This window comes from Drechmeria coniospora, chromosome 01, assembly GCF_001625195.1.
Source record: "Drechmeria coniospora strain ARSEF 6962 chromosome 01, whole genome shotgun sequence".
Lineage (NCBI taxonomy): Eukaryota > Fungi > Ascomycota > Sordariomycetes > Hypocreales > Ophiocordycipitaceae > Drechmeria > Drechmeria coniospora.
This window is the reverse complement of record NC_054389.1, coordinates 12,356,334-12,373,251: the sequence shown is the minus strand read 5'-3', so window position 1 is coordinate 12,373,251 and position 16,918 is coordinate 12,356,334. Positions and strand designations below refer to the sequence as shown.

The 16,918-nt window shown below is 51.3% G+C and overlaps 3 protein-coding genes across 3 annotated transcripts; 2 read left to right on the top strand and 1 right to left on the bottom strand.

The window, feature by feature from the left end:
• Window positions 1–2,342: 2,342 nt before the first annotated feature.
• Window positions 2,343–3,817, top strand: DCS_03258 (uncharacterized protein; the record flags this gene model as incomplete). The annotated part of the gene is made up of 4 exons (XM_040800580.1): window positions 2,343–2,500; window positions 2,562–3,329; window positions 3,389–3,681; window positions 3,738–3,817. The coding sequence occupies 4 exons, from the start codon at window positions 2,343–2,345 to the stop codon at window positions 3,815–3,817; spliced, it is 1,299 nt and encodes a 432-aa protein (XP_040661463.1).
• A 2,808-nt stretch (window positions 3,818–6,625) lies between these two features.
• Window positions 6,626–8,760, bottom strand: DCS_03257 (capsule biosynthesis phosphatase; the record flags this gene model as incomplete). The annotated part of the gene is made up of 4 exons (XM_040800579.1): window positions 6,626–7,588; window positions 7,642–8,100; window positions 8,162–8,356; window positions 8,410–8,760. 4 exons carry the CDS (start codon window positions 8,758–8,760, stop codon window positions 6,626–6,628), a joined length of 1,968 nt encoding a protein of 655 aa, XP_040661462.1.
• A 1,807-nt stretch (window positions 8,761–10,567) lies between these two features.
• DCS_03256 (uncharacterized protein) lies at window positions 10,568–13,106 on the top strand (the record flags this gene model as incomplete). Its single annotated transcript, XM_040800578.1, has 7 exons — window positions 10,568–11,092; window positions 11,173–11,313; window positions 11,391–11,721; window positions 11,783–11,880; window positions 11,950–12,021; window positions 12,089–12,471; window positions 12,578–13,106. 7 exons carry the CDS (start codon window positions 10,568–10,570, stop codon window positions 13,104–13,106), a joined length of 2,079 nt encoding a protein of 692 aa, XP_040661461.1.
• Between the last annotated feature and the right edge of the window lie 3,812 nt (window positions 13,107–16,918).

Here is a 16,918-nt window from a genome sequence, read left to right as displayed (position 1 = left end):
GAAAGACTGCCATACCAGTAAATACCCTATGAATTAAGCATTTCAGATCTACCGTCAAGCAGTTAGAGCCACTAAAGCCTATGCCAGTGCACATTCCAATTCTAGCAAACACAAGCAGCATGTAGCTACTTGTCTGCAGACAGTTTGTCTCAGCGACATGAATCAGACTATTCAGTCTCAACCCTCAGGGATAGGCTGATGATCTTCGTCCGGCTGTTGTCACCAGTTCATTCCGGCCGCCTAGGCTAGTTTCACCAAACAGCTACAATTGACACATTGCAACATGCTTCGGCACTGCACAACTCCCACGTATTCGGCAATAAGGGAGTAGCCTTGTTCTCCTCAGGACAGAAGGTCATCATGATTCATCCTCGCCAACCGCTTCCTGCACGCCATTCCTTCAATTCCGCTGTGTACGTGTATAGTACACTACGCCCTCTTCGCGATTATCTTTGAGGCAGGATAGCCATGCTTGCTTCGCGCTGTCCCCAAAGATGGCATACCATGTTGAGTTGATCACCGATGCTCGCCAGGCCGAACCTTGAACCGGGCCTTCTAAAAACTGGGATTGAAATCGGTGGGTAGTGCACCTGCTATGCTCAAATTTGAAACCCCAGCCTGTGCTGCGACTCCAAAAGCCGGCTTCGATTGCTCGCTTTTCTCGAATGACCCACGCTTGGTGATGATCGCCTCACCCCTCAGCCGCTGTTGCATGCATCAGTGCAGGACGTTTGAGCCTCTATCGCATGAATCCACACAGCGATATTCGCTCTGCTGTAGTCATCCGGGAATATTAAAAGGTGCCCACGTAAATCTTTTAAATATCACCAAGCGTTTTATGGTTTGTTTGTGATTGGTGCTGCTATCCGTTTACTGTACGAGTGCCACGCCCTTGTAGAGCAACCTTATTTGGAATCGGAGGAACATCCTGCAAGGAGTTGTGACAAACGTGCATCATTACGATCCCATAATCACAGATGATGTAACAACCGTATCAGACTGCTCATCTTGCGACCACCATCAGAATTTGAGTCTGGGACGTACCAGCGACCCAGCTTGACACCTTCGACCAGTGTGATGAAATAAAGTGGCAGGGATTGCTTCACTCGCCGTTTCACGACACAAACGATTGCGCGCGTCCACTGTATATGGGTGCATCATTATTTACCCTGGCCTGGTGACCCTCGCAGTTCTTTCTACAAAATAAAGCAGTCGCAGTACCAGGGTGGAAACCATATGGATGAAACCAGTGAAGCGAGGTCACACGAGCCCCTTTACAGTTGGAATGAGTGCTGGTGCTGTAGTGCCGTAGTGCATGCACTAATATCATACACCGAACTGCCCAGGCTCGCTCAGCGTTCCAGTGTCTCCGTGTGATGAACGCACCAGTCAGTTTCTGACTTGGTGGACGCGAGGCTAGGTTAATAGTGGCCATTAGTCAGGGGAAATGTCTTTCGATCCTTGCTCGAGGGAGCGGAACAGAACATCACCCACAATATAAGTGGACACATGCTACAGGTGGCCAGGCACATATCAAGTGTAATTTATTAGTGATTAATGGGGTCGCTCATGACACTCACAAAATGACCTGTTCGTTTGGTGCATGTCGGAACGAACAACTGCCGCGATGCAATAAATAATATATCACAAAGAGCTCTCAAGAAACGACCCCCTTCCAAAAGTACTATGCGTAGCTATGGCTGGACAGAAAACGGTGTGTAGAGTCGGCATGTACAACAAATCATTAACAGACGTGATTAATGGTGAAAGTGTGCTGCCGCTATCCGAACACTGGGAAGGGTTGAGTACTCTGAACGAGGTGGGAATTCGGTACATGAAACGGCGGATATATTACATTTCCCGCTGCCCTATATTAAGGATTTGCCAGCAATGATTGCCTCCCTACTCTGCGATCCTTGAGTTACGCAGGGAGTGGCCGAATGTACCACACCAGTAATTCGCCGTAGCGTTTACCCATCCAAGGGGCGCGGGACTCATCTTGGTCGGGGGTTAGGCGGCCAAGCATTACATTGCAGACCGGTGCAGTTAGAAATGGACTGCTGCGTGATAGCTAAGGTTTCTTAGGTATGCTTATGGCGTGGCGAAACGAGTCTCTACAGGAATGAGCCCCGATTGAATTCGTGCCCGAGTAAACAACGCTAATGCTAATCATGATTGATCCCTTGACAGCGTTCGCTGATGAAACTTGTCAATTATTACATAAAGGACTGGTCGGCATCGCACGTTGCAAAAGCCGTCCATGATCAGCTCACCCCTAACCAGCCCCAAAGTCCATGTACAGCCTCATCGGTCAGTGGTTAGGTACCGGATAAATCATCGCCATGAAGCAGGTATTCTCACGCTGGGTTGTCCTGGCCAGCCTCCATGGCTATCTGCAAGGTGGCCTGGCGTCGGGCACCGACTGCGATGCTGTCATCGTCGAGTACCAGCCTGTTGTGAAGATATGCTCAGGCACCACGGTGACGACAACCATGATCAAGTAAGTAGATACGGAGGGTTGGAAGCTTCCACAACCCCTCCATGGTTGACTTGTTTGTTAGGACAACAACAACCCAACTGTCGGCTGAGAGTGCCAAGGCGCTCTACATGGATGGCCGTGTTCATGAGTCGGGCTCTGATGGGGCCAAGTATGGATACAAATCAGGCCACAAAAAGGGAGGGCACGGCTATGAATCCGACTCCGAAGAGTCCGGTTACGGTCATAAGTCCGGCTCCAAGTCGAGTGGCCATGGTCGTAAATCCGGCTCCAAGGGTTCTGGTCATGGAGAAAAATCCGGCTCCAAGGGTTCTGGTCATGGAGGAAAATCCGGCTCCAAGGGTGCTGGCCATGGAGGAAAATCCGGCTCGAAAGGCGGCGGTCGCGGGCATGGTAATGGGGGCGGACATGATCGTGGTACCCGAGATGGTGGAAAGCAAACCTCCACTGACACTGATCTTCCGATTTCCCCAACCTCGGGTGCCACCGCTACAGCTACCGGCACCGCCTCCAACTCTGGGACATCTGGCCAGTCGACCCCTGTTTCGACTGGTACACAGAGCCCAACTTCTGGGGTGACTTCGGCTTCTACAACATCCGCCACTACCCCCTCAGGATCGGCGTTGGGGACGACGACCACGACTGACGCTTCCACTGCCGTATCTTCTTCCAGTTCGCCAACTGCCACAGCTGCCGGGGATTATAGACAGATCATGCTCGATCAACACAACATACACAGACGCAACCATTCTGCGCCAAACCTATCATGGAATGTTGACCTGGCTACCTACGCGAACACTCTCGCCGAAACTTGCGTATTCGCGCACGACACGTAAGTGCACGGTCCTGCCATCTCGCCTTCTCTGATGAAACTTACCAACCCTTGTATAGGAGTATTGGAGGTGGTGGCTACGGCCAAAACCTTGCGGCTCTCAGCAGCTCTCCAAACATTAACACTGCTGGCGCTCGTGCTGTGACCAATTTATGGTATAACAGCGAGATGCCGAACTATGTTTACTACGGCAACAACCCTCCACCCGGCTCCAACCCCAGTGCTTGGAACCACTTTACACAAATCGTCTGGGTTGATTCAACCGAGGTTGGGTGTTCTACTGTCCTTTGCCCAGCTGGGACTATTTTCGGCATACCTGCGTATTACACCGTCTGTAACTACAAACCGCCTGGTACGTCTCCATTCAAGCAAACTTCACGCATCGGCATACTAACCATGCCGTTGCAGGCAACTTTGGTGGAGAGTTTAACACCAACGTTCTTGCACCCCTCGGCGAGCCAACGGTCGTTGTTGGTACCATTCCGTAGAGAACGGCGCTGAGGAGTGAGGGGTGTATTGTTGCTGCTCTGGATGGTACGTCGCCAGTTGCGGATTATTTTCGTCAGTTACATATTTTTGAGTCGAGGAGATGAATATTTCTTTTGTCAGAGGCAGTGATAGATATGCTATTATATATCAAATCATGCCTTCAATTTGTGGCATTAAACTGAAATGACCCGACGTTGATTTGCACGCAAATTCGCGTTTAGATGCTGTACTTGAGGGGGAAACCCTGCAGCCATACAGGAGCATCATGTGCGATACGCAGATAGACCTCTATGGATTCGACTGCTTGTTCGCTTTACATCATTGCTTGTTCTTAGCCCCGGCATCCATAAAAGTTTCACTACGTAGTCGCAGGTACTCAATGCAAGGACCGGTGTAGCAGGGACTCGATCCGACAACAGGTTCTCATGCAACAAGGATCGCCGCAAATATTAGCGCATGCTTTCACGGCCTACTTTACGTTCGTCGTGATATAAATATGGACCTCATGGTGAAGATAACTAGTCATCTTGGTAAAAGCTCTCGTTTCTAATTTTCTTACATGCAAGTTGACATTCTCTTGGCGGAAAGGCTTCTGAGACAAAACCAAGAAAGAATCATTGGCGCCGACGCCTTGGCCGCGATAAACGTCTTGAATCAAATACTCGAAAAGGCTCCAGAATTGATGCAAGGACATCTTCGCAGCCTGATCAACGTCTGCATCAGCCTCGTGTCGGATGGGAGGGTTACAAATCGACAACTACCGGCCTGGATGCCTGAGAGTTATGGCCCTGCAAACACCGACGGCCAGACGAAAGTCGAGTGTGGGCAGCTTGCGGTGAACATTCTTGAGGAGCTGCCGCAAAGATTTGAGCCACGACATCTCGTTCCATTTTCCCGCAGGGTGAAGAGAGAACTGTCTGTCGCTTGCGGGCATTTGTTCAGGGATGTGAGGAAGCACGCGAGATTAGCAAAGTCAAGATGGGATGGCTTGTAACGAAGATGCGCGAGACATACGTACGTACTCCTTGATCACGCTGGGGGTTTGTGGCATCATCTCGTAGAGAGCTATGGAGATACATAGTGGAGCAAGACAATAGGGTAACCCAGGTTTGACGCAATAATATTCTCGAAAAAAGACAGTGCACCTTGGTAAGCCTTAGCCTACATTCTCGCTCATGAACCAAGCTCAAGAATATTGCATAACGACCCTTGTATTGTCATACTCTTCGAAAGCTTCTCGGATCAAAAAAGCACCCACTCAGCTGGCAGCGGTATCTAGCCATAATACATACGTGCAGTCCGCAATTATCTCCCCTGTCTCAATCACAGAGTTGCTACCGATGGCTGCACCCCAAAGGAATACATATATCCTGAAGCATCTGGATTTTGCTACCTTATGATCGATGGTGAGTTCCTTTCTTGGTAGGTATCGTAAATAATAACACTGCCTCCAGGCTGTGGCTTCCTAAACCGCGGTCGGCTACAACCGATCGTCAAGGAGGGGAGGGTCTAACTTTACTACAATTGAAGCCGGAGTTAGGATAACCAAGGAATTTTCCTTTGTGCATAAAACCATTTCCACGTTGCCATAAACATGAGCAACTTCTGCTTTCAAGTAAAATCGTACGAGACTGAGAACAGAGTGTCGCAAGGAAAGACTTGCTTTCCCAAGTACAAGGTCTCCATATTGTCACGGCTCGAAGTCCCCAATGATGTGCAGAACGTATAATCTCCCGAGATGCGAGTTCATACTCACCTCTAAAGTTTAGTACAATTAGAGAATCTTTCAACCTCGGTCACGGGTGACCCCCCGTCCAACATTATTAAAATTACGGCGAGGCATTACTATTACAGGGTTGGCCTCGTGATTTAGCTAGTAGTATCTTGATGATGATATCAGAAAAGGGGTCTCGGACGCTACTAATCCGGACCCTCTATTCGCATGAGTGCAAGGCGCGAATATATAGATATAGGAATGGTTGTGCATGCCTTGTCACTCGTGCTAGCTGGCGTGCTAGTCCTACACATTGTGATTCAGGCGCTTGAGTTTACTCAGGCAAATATGGGGGCGAGGCCCTTGACATTGGAAACTATTGCTCTCTGAGGTAGTCAAAGGCCGCCAGAAGTGAGAGTTACACTCGGCTCGTATCCAAGCACCGGTAGTGCGGCCCTCTACAATGCAGGCAGCCAGGAGAGCAGTAGAGCAATAGTACGGCAACAGTACAGTGACATCACCTGATGGCGGAAACGAATGGTAGAATAGGGTCACCGAAATGCTAGGCCACAGGAGTTTGCACGGGGGTTGACGTGTAGTATACTTGCAGCCAGTCAGCTAGTGCGCGTACGACACCACGAAGCAAACTATGCGATGGAGTTCGATATGCAAGATTTGACTTGGCTCATTAATAAATTCAGCTAATGAAGCACGTACAAGGCAAGAATATTTATCTGCGGCATGCTTTTGAACATGCAGTTCACGCTGGACTGGGAGTTCCAGGACGAGTGTCCAAGGCCGTATGGCTGATCGAATTTGCCTTGTCAAGGGTCTCCTGGCACAGTCTCAGAAATACAGGGCCAAGCTCGGGTCGGTGCAGGGGTATCAAGCTGTATAACAAAGATGCGGTAAGGCGAAGAAGTGTCTTGCGATGCAACCTGATAGAGTATGTTTTCTGAAGAAAGTCGAAGAAGTATTCTTGCAGCTCGTGGAGGAAGTTGGCATCCGCTTGTTCAAGAAGCGGCTTGTTGCCGGCAAGGATGTCGGCGAGCTTGTCGCTGTCTTCGGCGATGAATAGGACGTGGTCATAACCTCAGAGCGACTGCAAGACCTTGGCAAGATCGTAGTTGATGTCGCCCTCGAGGGTGAAGATGCTGCCGAGCTGACCGCGAACATCAATAAAGGTGATGGACTTGTCGTCTTTGGAAAGGATGGCATTGCTGAAGACTGGGTCCCCGTGGACAATCTCGGCGTATGCGCCCTTGTCCTCGGCTTCGTAGGTGTCAAGGAACTCGTGCAACCGTTCGTAGAGGGCTGCGGCTTGCGCTCCAAGCGCGTCGTACCGCTCTCGGTTCTGCACATACCGGCTTCGGAGCTTGGAGCCGTAATTTGAGTAGATGTTGGCCTGATGGCCGTGATGGTCGCAGGGCATTTTCTCCATCTGCTTCTGCATGGTCGGAGGAATGGAGAGGCTCAACCGGTCCGTCCGCTTGGTCGTATGGATGCTGTGAAGGGCAGACAGAAAAGAGAGGAATCGACCCTTGGTTATGGAACGCCCAACGAGGATGTGGGAAAAGGTCAAGCCTCGACAGTTCTCCATTGTTATCGTATAGGTGCTTGTCTCTGGAATGAAGTCGACGCTGTAGATGGAAGGGAAGATGTGGGCAATCTCCGAGGGCATCTGCGAGTAGAAATAGATCTCGCCCATGATCTTTTCTGACTTGCTCGACTTAATGACCTTGTTGTTGATGATCTGAATTACGTTAAAGTCTCGAGCCGCAATCATGCCTGCCTTCTTGTTCTCCTTGCTGGAGCCGACAGGAGCGTCTAGGCCGACGAATTCCTCGTCGTCCAGCAGCCAGCCAATCTCGCGGGCTGTATCGAGGTTGGCGTTTACGGCTAAATCATCGATATAGACGTCGGCGTATGGTTTGCCGAAGTGAATTTCGTGAAAGGGGATCTCGTATCGGTCCAGCTGGGCGTAGGTAATGGACCCGATGTCGGCAACGACTCGGCCGACGTTTCCATTATGAGTTTTCATGCGTCGCGCGGCGTACTTGAGATTCACGTCAGCATCGATTCAGTCCAAACGGCACCTTTCAAACGTACGATAATAATATAGTGTCCCGCGCGGTGCAGCTCTTGGATAAGGCGGATGTTCTTCTCGATGGGCGGGCAGGTGGAATAATCACCAGGAACGGCAGGGACGCCGACGAGCGTTAGGTCAAGGTCAAAGCAGAAACGACGGCTCTTAAAGGAGAGCGGCCGGCCGGATCCGTTGTGCTTCTTCAGGGACTGAAGAAAGGTCTGCAGCTGCTCGGGGGTTCCGACGCAGCAGATGTCTTGCCTGTCGATATGGAGACCGATGTATGGGATGCCGCTTTGCAGCATGTGACCGATCAGCTGGGAGGTGTAGTATTCGCCAAGATCGTGACCGTCGGCCGTCTTGGCATCCAGAGCCTCGGCGGCGTGGGTCTTGAGCTCCCGGGCGTTCCGGAAGACGTAGGCACCCAAGTTTGCCTTGTCGGAGATGTCCTTTTTCTCCTGGATATCGACTATGGACTCGTGCTCGTTGCTTCGGGTGGGTAGTCGTCAGCGCAAAGCGGGTGGAGAGGTGAGATGTCGCAACGTATCGAGCCTCGGTTTTTATATAGGAGAAGATGGGTTTATCGCCGTTGTCGGTAAAGTAGAAGCAGCCGCCGTGGCCGACTGGCATGGCGCGAACGTCGGTCAGGATGTCGTTCCAGTAGATGGTGTCGCAGTCGAGGGAGACGGTCCTGCGATCGAGGTACGTTTCGGTCATGCTCTGACAGACGATGTAGAGCTGGCGGTGATGAGCGGACACTTTGAACGAACGGGCGCACGGGGCCGGCTCACCGTCTCGCTGGCACCCTTGGTCTGGTGCCGCAGCCGTACGATGTGATGGTCAATGGCGACGACGTTCTTGCTTACTAGCTGGCTGACATGGAACTCGTCGTCAACATCCTCGTTGACGGCGATCCAGAGGGCATCTCCCGCCTTCAGGCTGAGGCTCTCCAGCAGCCAGAGCAGCATAGGCCGCCCAACGACGTTGATGAGCGGCTTGGGGTATCGATATCCATGTCTGGCGAAGCGAGAGCCCACGCCGCCGATGGGGATGATGACGTTTAGCGGAACGCGGCTCGCGTCACCTTGGCCCGTGTTGCTATCGGAAGGCGACGGGTATGTACCGGATCCCGCGTTGGCCATGGCTGAATTGCTGTTCGATCGACCCCCACCCTCAATGGCTCGAATGACGAATGGTAGGCTGAAATACAAGGAAAATGGAGGGCAGGTCGAGCCGCGTGGCTACAATAAGCAACCAGCTTCGAGACCAAGGAGCGACACATGCGGACTTGCTGCGAAGCAATGCACCGAGATTATATATGTGGCCTTGCTGCTTAAATTTCGACGCATGCCAAGCTTGACCGGGCGGCTGCCACCACCAAGCTCCAAGCAGCTGTACTCTTGCTCGTGCAGACTCTTCAAAGTACGCCCGTCGAGGCGAGCAGCCGAGGGGGGACATTGGCGTCGGCGTGTGTCGTGTGAAATGACATGGCGGCATGATCGTTACGCTGGCCGGCAGCGGCATTTTCATTAGCCCTCGTGGCGGCTCCTATCCGCTTGCCGTGGATATGAATCCCTAGCTCGTAGTTAGACTTTGCCCATCAAAGGACGAAAGAAGTTTCCTGCCCCCCAGCAGTGCCGTCGAGGAGGATGGCGACCAACGCCAGGGATCCGGACGATCTTGCTCGAAACGATCGAAGCCACCCCGCAGGAAGAGGTCAGATGAACCAATCGAGTTTAAATCGACACTCTGGGTACGCCTCCCGCAGACACATTCGTGTGGAGGGCACTCTGCTAGCGTCAAGGACGAGAAGATTGAGTAGGCTAGCAGGATGCCAAGGACGGCACTTACGGACGCCTTGTTCTTCGTACTCGGGGGGGGAATACGCGATGCCCATGCTGCGTCTGTCCTCATCTCTGCAGGAAATCTCGGGCAATCCGGCTTTCGACTCGTCGTAACCGTTGAGCATCGTTTGGCTTGGCGGATGCTGTTCTCCGTACATGTAGTTTGGTGTTGTTGTAAGCATTGTACTCGTGCCACGCCGAGTAGTTAATGTTGACACCTGTGCTCCGCACTCTGCAACATGAAGATGCACAGGTAATTACAGTACAGTACTGTATGTTTCGGAGTACGGAGTACGTTATTCCGTAGTTACGTAATCCATATTTTAATCCCATTTTAAATCCGTCTGGCGGTGGAGCTGCGGGATGCCCCTCCAATAATTGTCCTATCTGGGTTTAGTGCGTTCAATTTACGGCATTTGCGTCAAGGTGCGCCCCACTGCTGACGAACTGGATGAAGCCATCTCGGAATAAGCTTCAGACGTTCTCTTGCAATACCTTGGCTGAGCATGCACCTTGAGATTTCGTTTCCCCCTTGACGTTTCTGGGCCCTCGTAGGCACCTCGTTACAAGTACGCATTCGCTGCGAGCTACGAGGCCAATACTGGTCAATGGGACGCTTACCGTGGTCATGCCTTGCCGACTTGGCACGAACCGGACGGTGCCCTGTCGGAAAGATGGCGAACTCGATCGCCCATTCAGCGGCTAGTATCCTTCGCTCCATAGGCGACCGTTGCTCTGGTGGCATTTGAACTCGAGTGTTTCTGTCTCTGATCGCTAACATTTAACTAACTGCCACGTGCTGCCATCGGCGGCTTGCTGGTTTGGCCCTCGGTTCAGCACACTCTTTTTCGTCACCCGTGGTCACCCTCCGGATGCATCGTTTTCACCATACCCGACGTCGTTACCACGCACTTTACTGCCAACTCTTCCTTTTCCTGCGTATTCATGCCGACCCGTGAACTGCTCTGGCGTGCCTCGGGCCCGCTCTGTTCGCAACTCCGGGACTGCGGACGAATTTCTCGTCCGGTTTGGCAACATCGTCAATCCCTTCGGCGCTGCCGGCTTGGGCAGCCGCAGTGGTAGAAAACCAAGCAATTCTCTCGCCATGGTGTATGCCGCTGCCGCTTCGGCTCTTTGCTGGCCTATGCAATGGATCCGAAATTTCAGCCCCCAGGCCGCAGGGGCAACGCTCGGTCTCATCGTCATCCAAGTCGGCATTGGCGTCGTCATGAAGGCTGCGCAAACGTCCGGATCCTATTCCTTCTCCCCGTCCGCATCGGTCACCATCTCCGAGTTTCTAAAGCTGCTCTTGTCCTTGGCGCTCTTTTACAGACAATGGCAACAACGCCCGACGGAGTATGTCAAGTTCGCAGACAACGGTGAGGAATCCGCCATCCCGTTGACCACCACGATCTCGGCAACCGACGGAAAAGAAGAACAAGATAAAGAGCGAGAGGTGGACTTTGAAAACGGCTATTCGGCTAGCTTTGACGCGGAGAGGGGACATTTGGTCGCGCAGCCCCGATCAGGCTTGGCCGCCTTCTGGATCGATCTGCGCAGCAGCATCACGGAACAAAAGTCCGCTGGTTACTACGTCCTGGCACTCTGCTACACGCTTATCAAAAACTCGGTACGGCATGAAACCAAGCGATTCGCGCGCCATTGCTTTCGCTTCGCCTCGCTACTCTAGCTGCTGACCATTCCTGGCAGATATTCGTCTGCTACAAGCTGGCCGACGCCGGCACGATCCAGCTCGCTAAGAGTAGCAGAACGGGCGTTACGGCACTCATACTGACGTATTGCCTAAACGCCAGCATCTCCAAGTTGCAATGGATTGCAATTGTCATCCAGGTATCCCACACCGATAGGTCATTCCGCAGCCACTTCTGGTTCCACTCGCTGACGAGACTCGTTTTGCCGCCGAGCAGATGTTTGGTCTGATTCTCACTCAGTACAAAGCTAGCAGCGGCACCACCTACCCCTGGACCACGTACTCGATCCTTCTGCTTCAGGTCATCCTCAGCGCATCGTCCGGCGTATACAACCAGTATCTTCTGAAGCAGCACGACTCGAACTTGCATGTCGACAACATGTTGCTTTACGCCTCCGGTACCTTTGTCAACCTGCTCTGCCACATCATGCTGCGCAGCATGAGCCCCGACGAGCCGGGTTTCTTCCAGGGATATACTAGCGCCGGCGCTGTCATGGTCATCGTCAGCAATGTCTTCATCGGACTTGCTATTACCGCCGTGTATAAATGTAAGCTGTCGGCTGAAGCATGAATCCGGTTTGCAATAGCACCGCTAATTCGTCAGAACAGATGCTAACGCTGTCATCAAATGCTTCGCAACGGCCTTGTCTACGGGGATACTTCTGTGTATCGCTACACTTTTGCTTGGCACTGAGCTGGGCGAGATGGTCCTTATCGGTACTGCCATCTGCTTTTATGCCTCCTGGCTGTATTTGGACAATCCCTCGACATAAAAGTCCCACCAGTACGCTACTTCTGGACGCGCCTCGAGTTTTGACGTTGTCGACCTTGCTAGGGGCATGTACTCGGTTCGTTCCCTACGGCTTGAGCCGTTTGGCTCATTCTGTCGTCTCGACATGACTGACTTGGATGTAGAAATTCTGCAAGACCTTGCTCTTCATCTTTACGCTTTTGACCATGGCTTCTGTGGCATTCTTGACGCTTAAGAAGTCGGAGATGCCCGGCTTCTCGCCGATGGCGGACGTGTCACCGGGCGGAAGTGTATCCAACATTAACCGCGGAAGCGATTCCGCCTTTGGAAACAGCCTGGCCATGATTCGTTTCAACTCGGCTCGTCCTGAGCGCATACCTATGCTGAAGAAATACGAACCTTTCTTCCACACTGTCCATATCTCGATGCCAGAGCTGATGCCGGAGCATCCGGCTGATTTTCACAACTTGACGGTCGACCAGTACCCCAACGTATACACCATCTACAAAATGGTTTCCGACCTGATGGAAACAATGCTTGCTGATACGTCTGAGATGGAGGGCTTCTGTACTTCCACTTCGACGCCTGGATCGACCCTATGGCGTGGAACGACGAGACGGAAAAAAACAAGATCAGGTTTCCCAACTCAACAGACCTCCAGAAGGGGCCCGTTTTCGGTGCATGAGCGATACAGGTGGAAGCAAGTGGTGGGGCTACGGAGAAGGCCATCAAAACAGGGTGTTGGCTGCCATCAAGGAGGTTGAAGGGCTAGGCCTCGACTACAAAGTGCACTTGACCGAGTGGTGTTTCGGCTGGAGCGACATCTACTACATCCCGCGCCGCTTCTTCGCCGACTTTATCATCTTGGCCAAGGTATTCTTGGATCATGAAGCGTTCCATGAGCTCGCAATTCCAACCATTGTTCGAATTATTGATGATAGCCGCCGTGCAAGTAAGGAACAAACGGAGCTTGATGTTATCAAGGACTGCTGGGGGTGGTGTTGCGCTTCCAACCCGACGATGGAGGATGTTTTGACGGCTCGCTGCGGCCACCGCCTGAATTACCTTGATGAGAATGTGACGAACGCGTTCTATAACAAGTTGGACAATCGGGCCAAACTCTTGGAGGGGCGGCGTGAGCATATCGAAGAGCGTGGGTTATTTTTGGGCAACTTGTTTTGAGCATGGATGGAGCGCATCAAATCATGTCTTGTGGTACATGAGCAGAAGAGGTACAATTTCCACGACAAATCCATCCGCCGGCCGGACATTATTAGCTGCCATTCATGGCATGCGGCGGAGGCATTGTTGGCGACGAACCTGGAACGAACCGTTTGTGGTAGTCACCCGAGCTGCCGCGAATGGCCTCCTTTTGTCGGCCATACGAGCAACATGGCAGCGGTATGAGCAAAGCAGTCGCGAGGATGAAACAACAACCACGGTCTAACTAATACCAACATAAACCCCATCGGCGCCCGGCCGGCGACCCAGCGGCTGTTCTGCCGGCTCGCGGTTCCACATCGGCTCCGGGTGGGGCGTATCACGGCTGTCCCGCGGTCCGATTGGTCAAGTATGCGCTGGCGAATAAGCGCAGCCACCCTCCATGAACGATTCTTCAGTCTACAAACTTGGGCACGTCACCTTATCCACCACTTGGCTGGCCCGCAACAGTCAATCCCAGGGATATATGGCTGAAAGGGTCGAAACCGTCGATGAGGACTCACTCGAACTCGAGGTACTGACCGCCTTGGCCACGTCTCGGCCAGTCGCGCGCGCTGCCCTGGTTGCGGCCATGACCCCCTCACCCCTTGACGCCTTCTCCGTCCAAGGCCCTCATGTTGTGCATTCGTGTCTTGCTACCAATTCGGTTAGATGCAGCGGCTTACAGTCGAAGGGTTAAGGCACTCAACTTGCAAACGAAGTATATATCTAATATATTTGATATTTGGGATCAGCACGTTACATATTTTCCCCACTGCCTGGAGAATTACCTACTCCGTACCCCGTACTGTACATGTACCTGCAATAATACTCCTACCGCACAAGTAAGTTCTCGTAATGTTACGGAGTACTCCGTGCAAGTAGTATTTGTTCAGCCGAGCACAGCGACCGAACCGTACATCATCCAAATATATATCCCGTTAAATTGCACCTCCAAGTCGTCTTCCTCTCCTCTCTCTAGTCAGTTATCAACGGACTATGCGTTGCAGGCAGTTTTTTTCTGTTACTTCTCCCCCCCATATTCCAAGACTTTGTAAAGTCCCGCGAGTAGGGGGTGTCTTTATCGATTCTCCACTTTGGGCCGGTCGGCCTTTGCTTCCGGTTGTACTAGCACAGAGTCGGGGTAATCTTAGTCATGTCGTCGGGCGTAGCCCGATACCATAACAATATCGTACTTGCAGAGTAAGTACTGTAGTTAGTTAATTGCCAAGACTACGGAGTACTCCGTAGTTCGTTATTTATTAGCCAGTCAGTTATTAATCGAGGCTATAACTGACTATTGTACTCCGTACTCTGTAATTAGTAACTAAATTACAACCCTGGACAGTCACCGTCGCTAACAGATATCTTCTGGCAGTTACTCCGAGGAGCAACCAATAATATACGTAGATCGAGGCGATCGGAGGCTTTGACCCACCTTCGTATAGTTTGTGGGGTTCCGGCAATCGAGCCAAAACAGCAGCATTTACGCATAGTTTTTATTTGCATTTGCCGCAATTTATCTATAACCCCGGCTGCCATAGATGGGTTCGATCGCCCGCACCCTACGGGAATTTATAGCCATTTTTCCGTTTTCATGTTTTGCCGAGAACTGTTTACCGGGGTACAACATGCGTATCGGCGCGCCCAAATAAATTTCGGATTCCCGGAGCTTTTGTCCACTGGTGGGGAAGCTATCCAAATCAGTGGGCGCCTCACTAAGCTTCACAACCACTAGCAGTACCAACTCCAACTTGCACACACAGGGCCACCGTGTCCTCTAGTTTCAAAAAGAAGTTTGTACAGGACGTGACGAGTTCCGAAACTAGTTGGCTGTTCAAGCTTTCTAAATTATACGAGCAGCCAAGGAGCACTTATTTAGTCCTGACCGATTGCAGATATTGAACCATCCGCCATGAACTTTAAATTGCCGTCGTATACTTTGCCGTCCATCCTCATAAGCGTTCTAACCTTATAGTCTCGATGGATTGCAGGTGTCCCGTATTCACAGCTGGGCGTTTAAGTGCATTACTGCCTTTTGTGCCTTTTGCAGCAGCTCAGCCATATAGACCATCCCTACTCAGCAGCCTTTTAGTAATATTACTGTAGCTATAAATTCTTGAATCGTCTTACTGAATCGTCCTGTGCAAGCGTAAGATAGACGGGGCCTTAGTAGGGAGCTTGCCTCGCTCCCAATTATTGGTTCCGACAACAATGAAACTGTACTCGACACCTTGGTACAAATGCTCGTCCGCACGTGCATACACCCGCATACGCCAGTTCGTCGTACTGCTGTCCTTGGTGGGCCCTCGTAGACCCGAATCAGCATTTTACGCTGGTTCTCGGAGATGGTAGGGAAGTCGGGAGGATCTTATTCGTTGACCTGGCAGGGGGTAATACTACTTGCCGCAGAAGTACCCGGCAGTAATAAGCTTTTGCACTTAGGGAATACGAGGGGTGCCACCCATTGGTCCATAACTTAACATAGCGCAAGGCTTATTATTGAAACAAGCAGTTAAAGCCGAACACATCCGCTTGCATTTACTACAGACATTTCATAAAACAGATTACACGTACCCAATAAACGATATCCAGAACCAAGAAAATCAGGGTTTCAGAATATAAGTACCAACCTTATTCTGGAGAATAGGTAACTCGGAAAATCTATCGTTTGCTTCCATTACTCCTTGAAGCTCCTACATGTACTATTAACTGCATACATCAATTATGAAGCGACAAGTCCCAATCCATATTATTCTGAGTCTACTTACTGGAGTTCTCAACCTTGCTCGAGGAGATAACTCTAGTAAGAATGCTTACGGTTCAATGGTAGTAGTTGAGGAAATACTGTTCAAGTATAGCTGTATGGGCACCAGTCTTACAGGGCCCTTGGAAAGCAGCAAGACGAGGTATATTACCCTGATCACTATGGATAATTCTGCTACTTCCAGTAAAAGAGTACGCCGTTAACACAACGAAACAGGACGTACACTAAATCGGACTCCGGCCCAGTTAGTATATCGAACGGCGTAATAACTACAACAACAAGTGGGCTCGCGCCAGGTACCAGTACCATCCTGCCACCACCCGATTGCAGCCCGAATTGCGTAACTACGGTAATTGTAACCGTTCCCGTTACAAGCGGCATTTTTATACATACAACAACTGGTGCAACGCCTGGAACGACTACAATCCTGCCATCGTCTGGATGCACAGAAGGCTGCGTAACAACTGTATTTATATATATGACTTCGATTCCGAGTCGCGCCCCTCCCAGTAGTTATATAACGCATTTTACTGGCGGACCAACACCTGGTACTACTACAATTCCACCATCAGCTGGATGCGTTTCCAACTGCCTAACTACTATTCAAATTACACGGACTGGCGGTACTATAACAGAAACAGTTCCTGGACCAACACCTGGTACTAGTACAATAATGCCACCAGCTGGATGTACCGCCAACTGCCTTACTACAGTTAGGGTTATAACGACTCCGGCTGGCGGCGTTACAACGCAATTTACTGGCGGACCAACGCCTGGCACTACAACGATTCTACCATCAGCTGGGTGCGTTACTAACTGCCTAACTACTATTCGAATTACACAGACTGGCGGTACTATAACAGAAACAGTTCCTGGACCATCACCTGGTACTAGTACGATAATGCCACCAGCTGGGTGTACCGCCAACTGCCTTACTACAGTTAGGATTATAACGACTCCGGCTGGTGGCGTTACAACGCAATTTACCGGCGGACCAACGCCTGGCACTACTACGATTCCACCATCA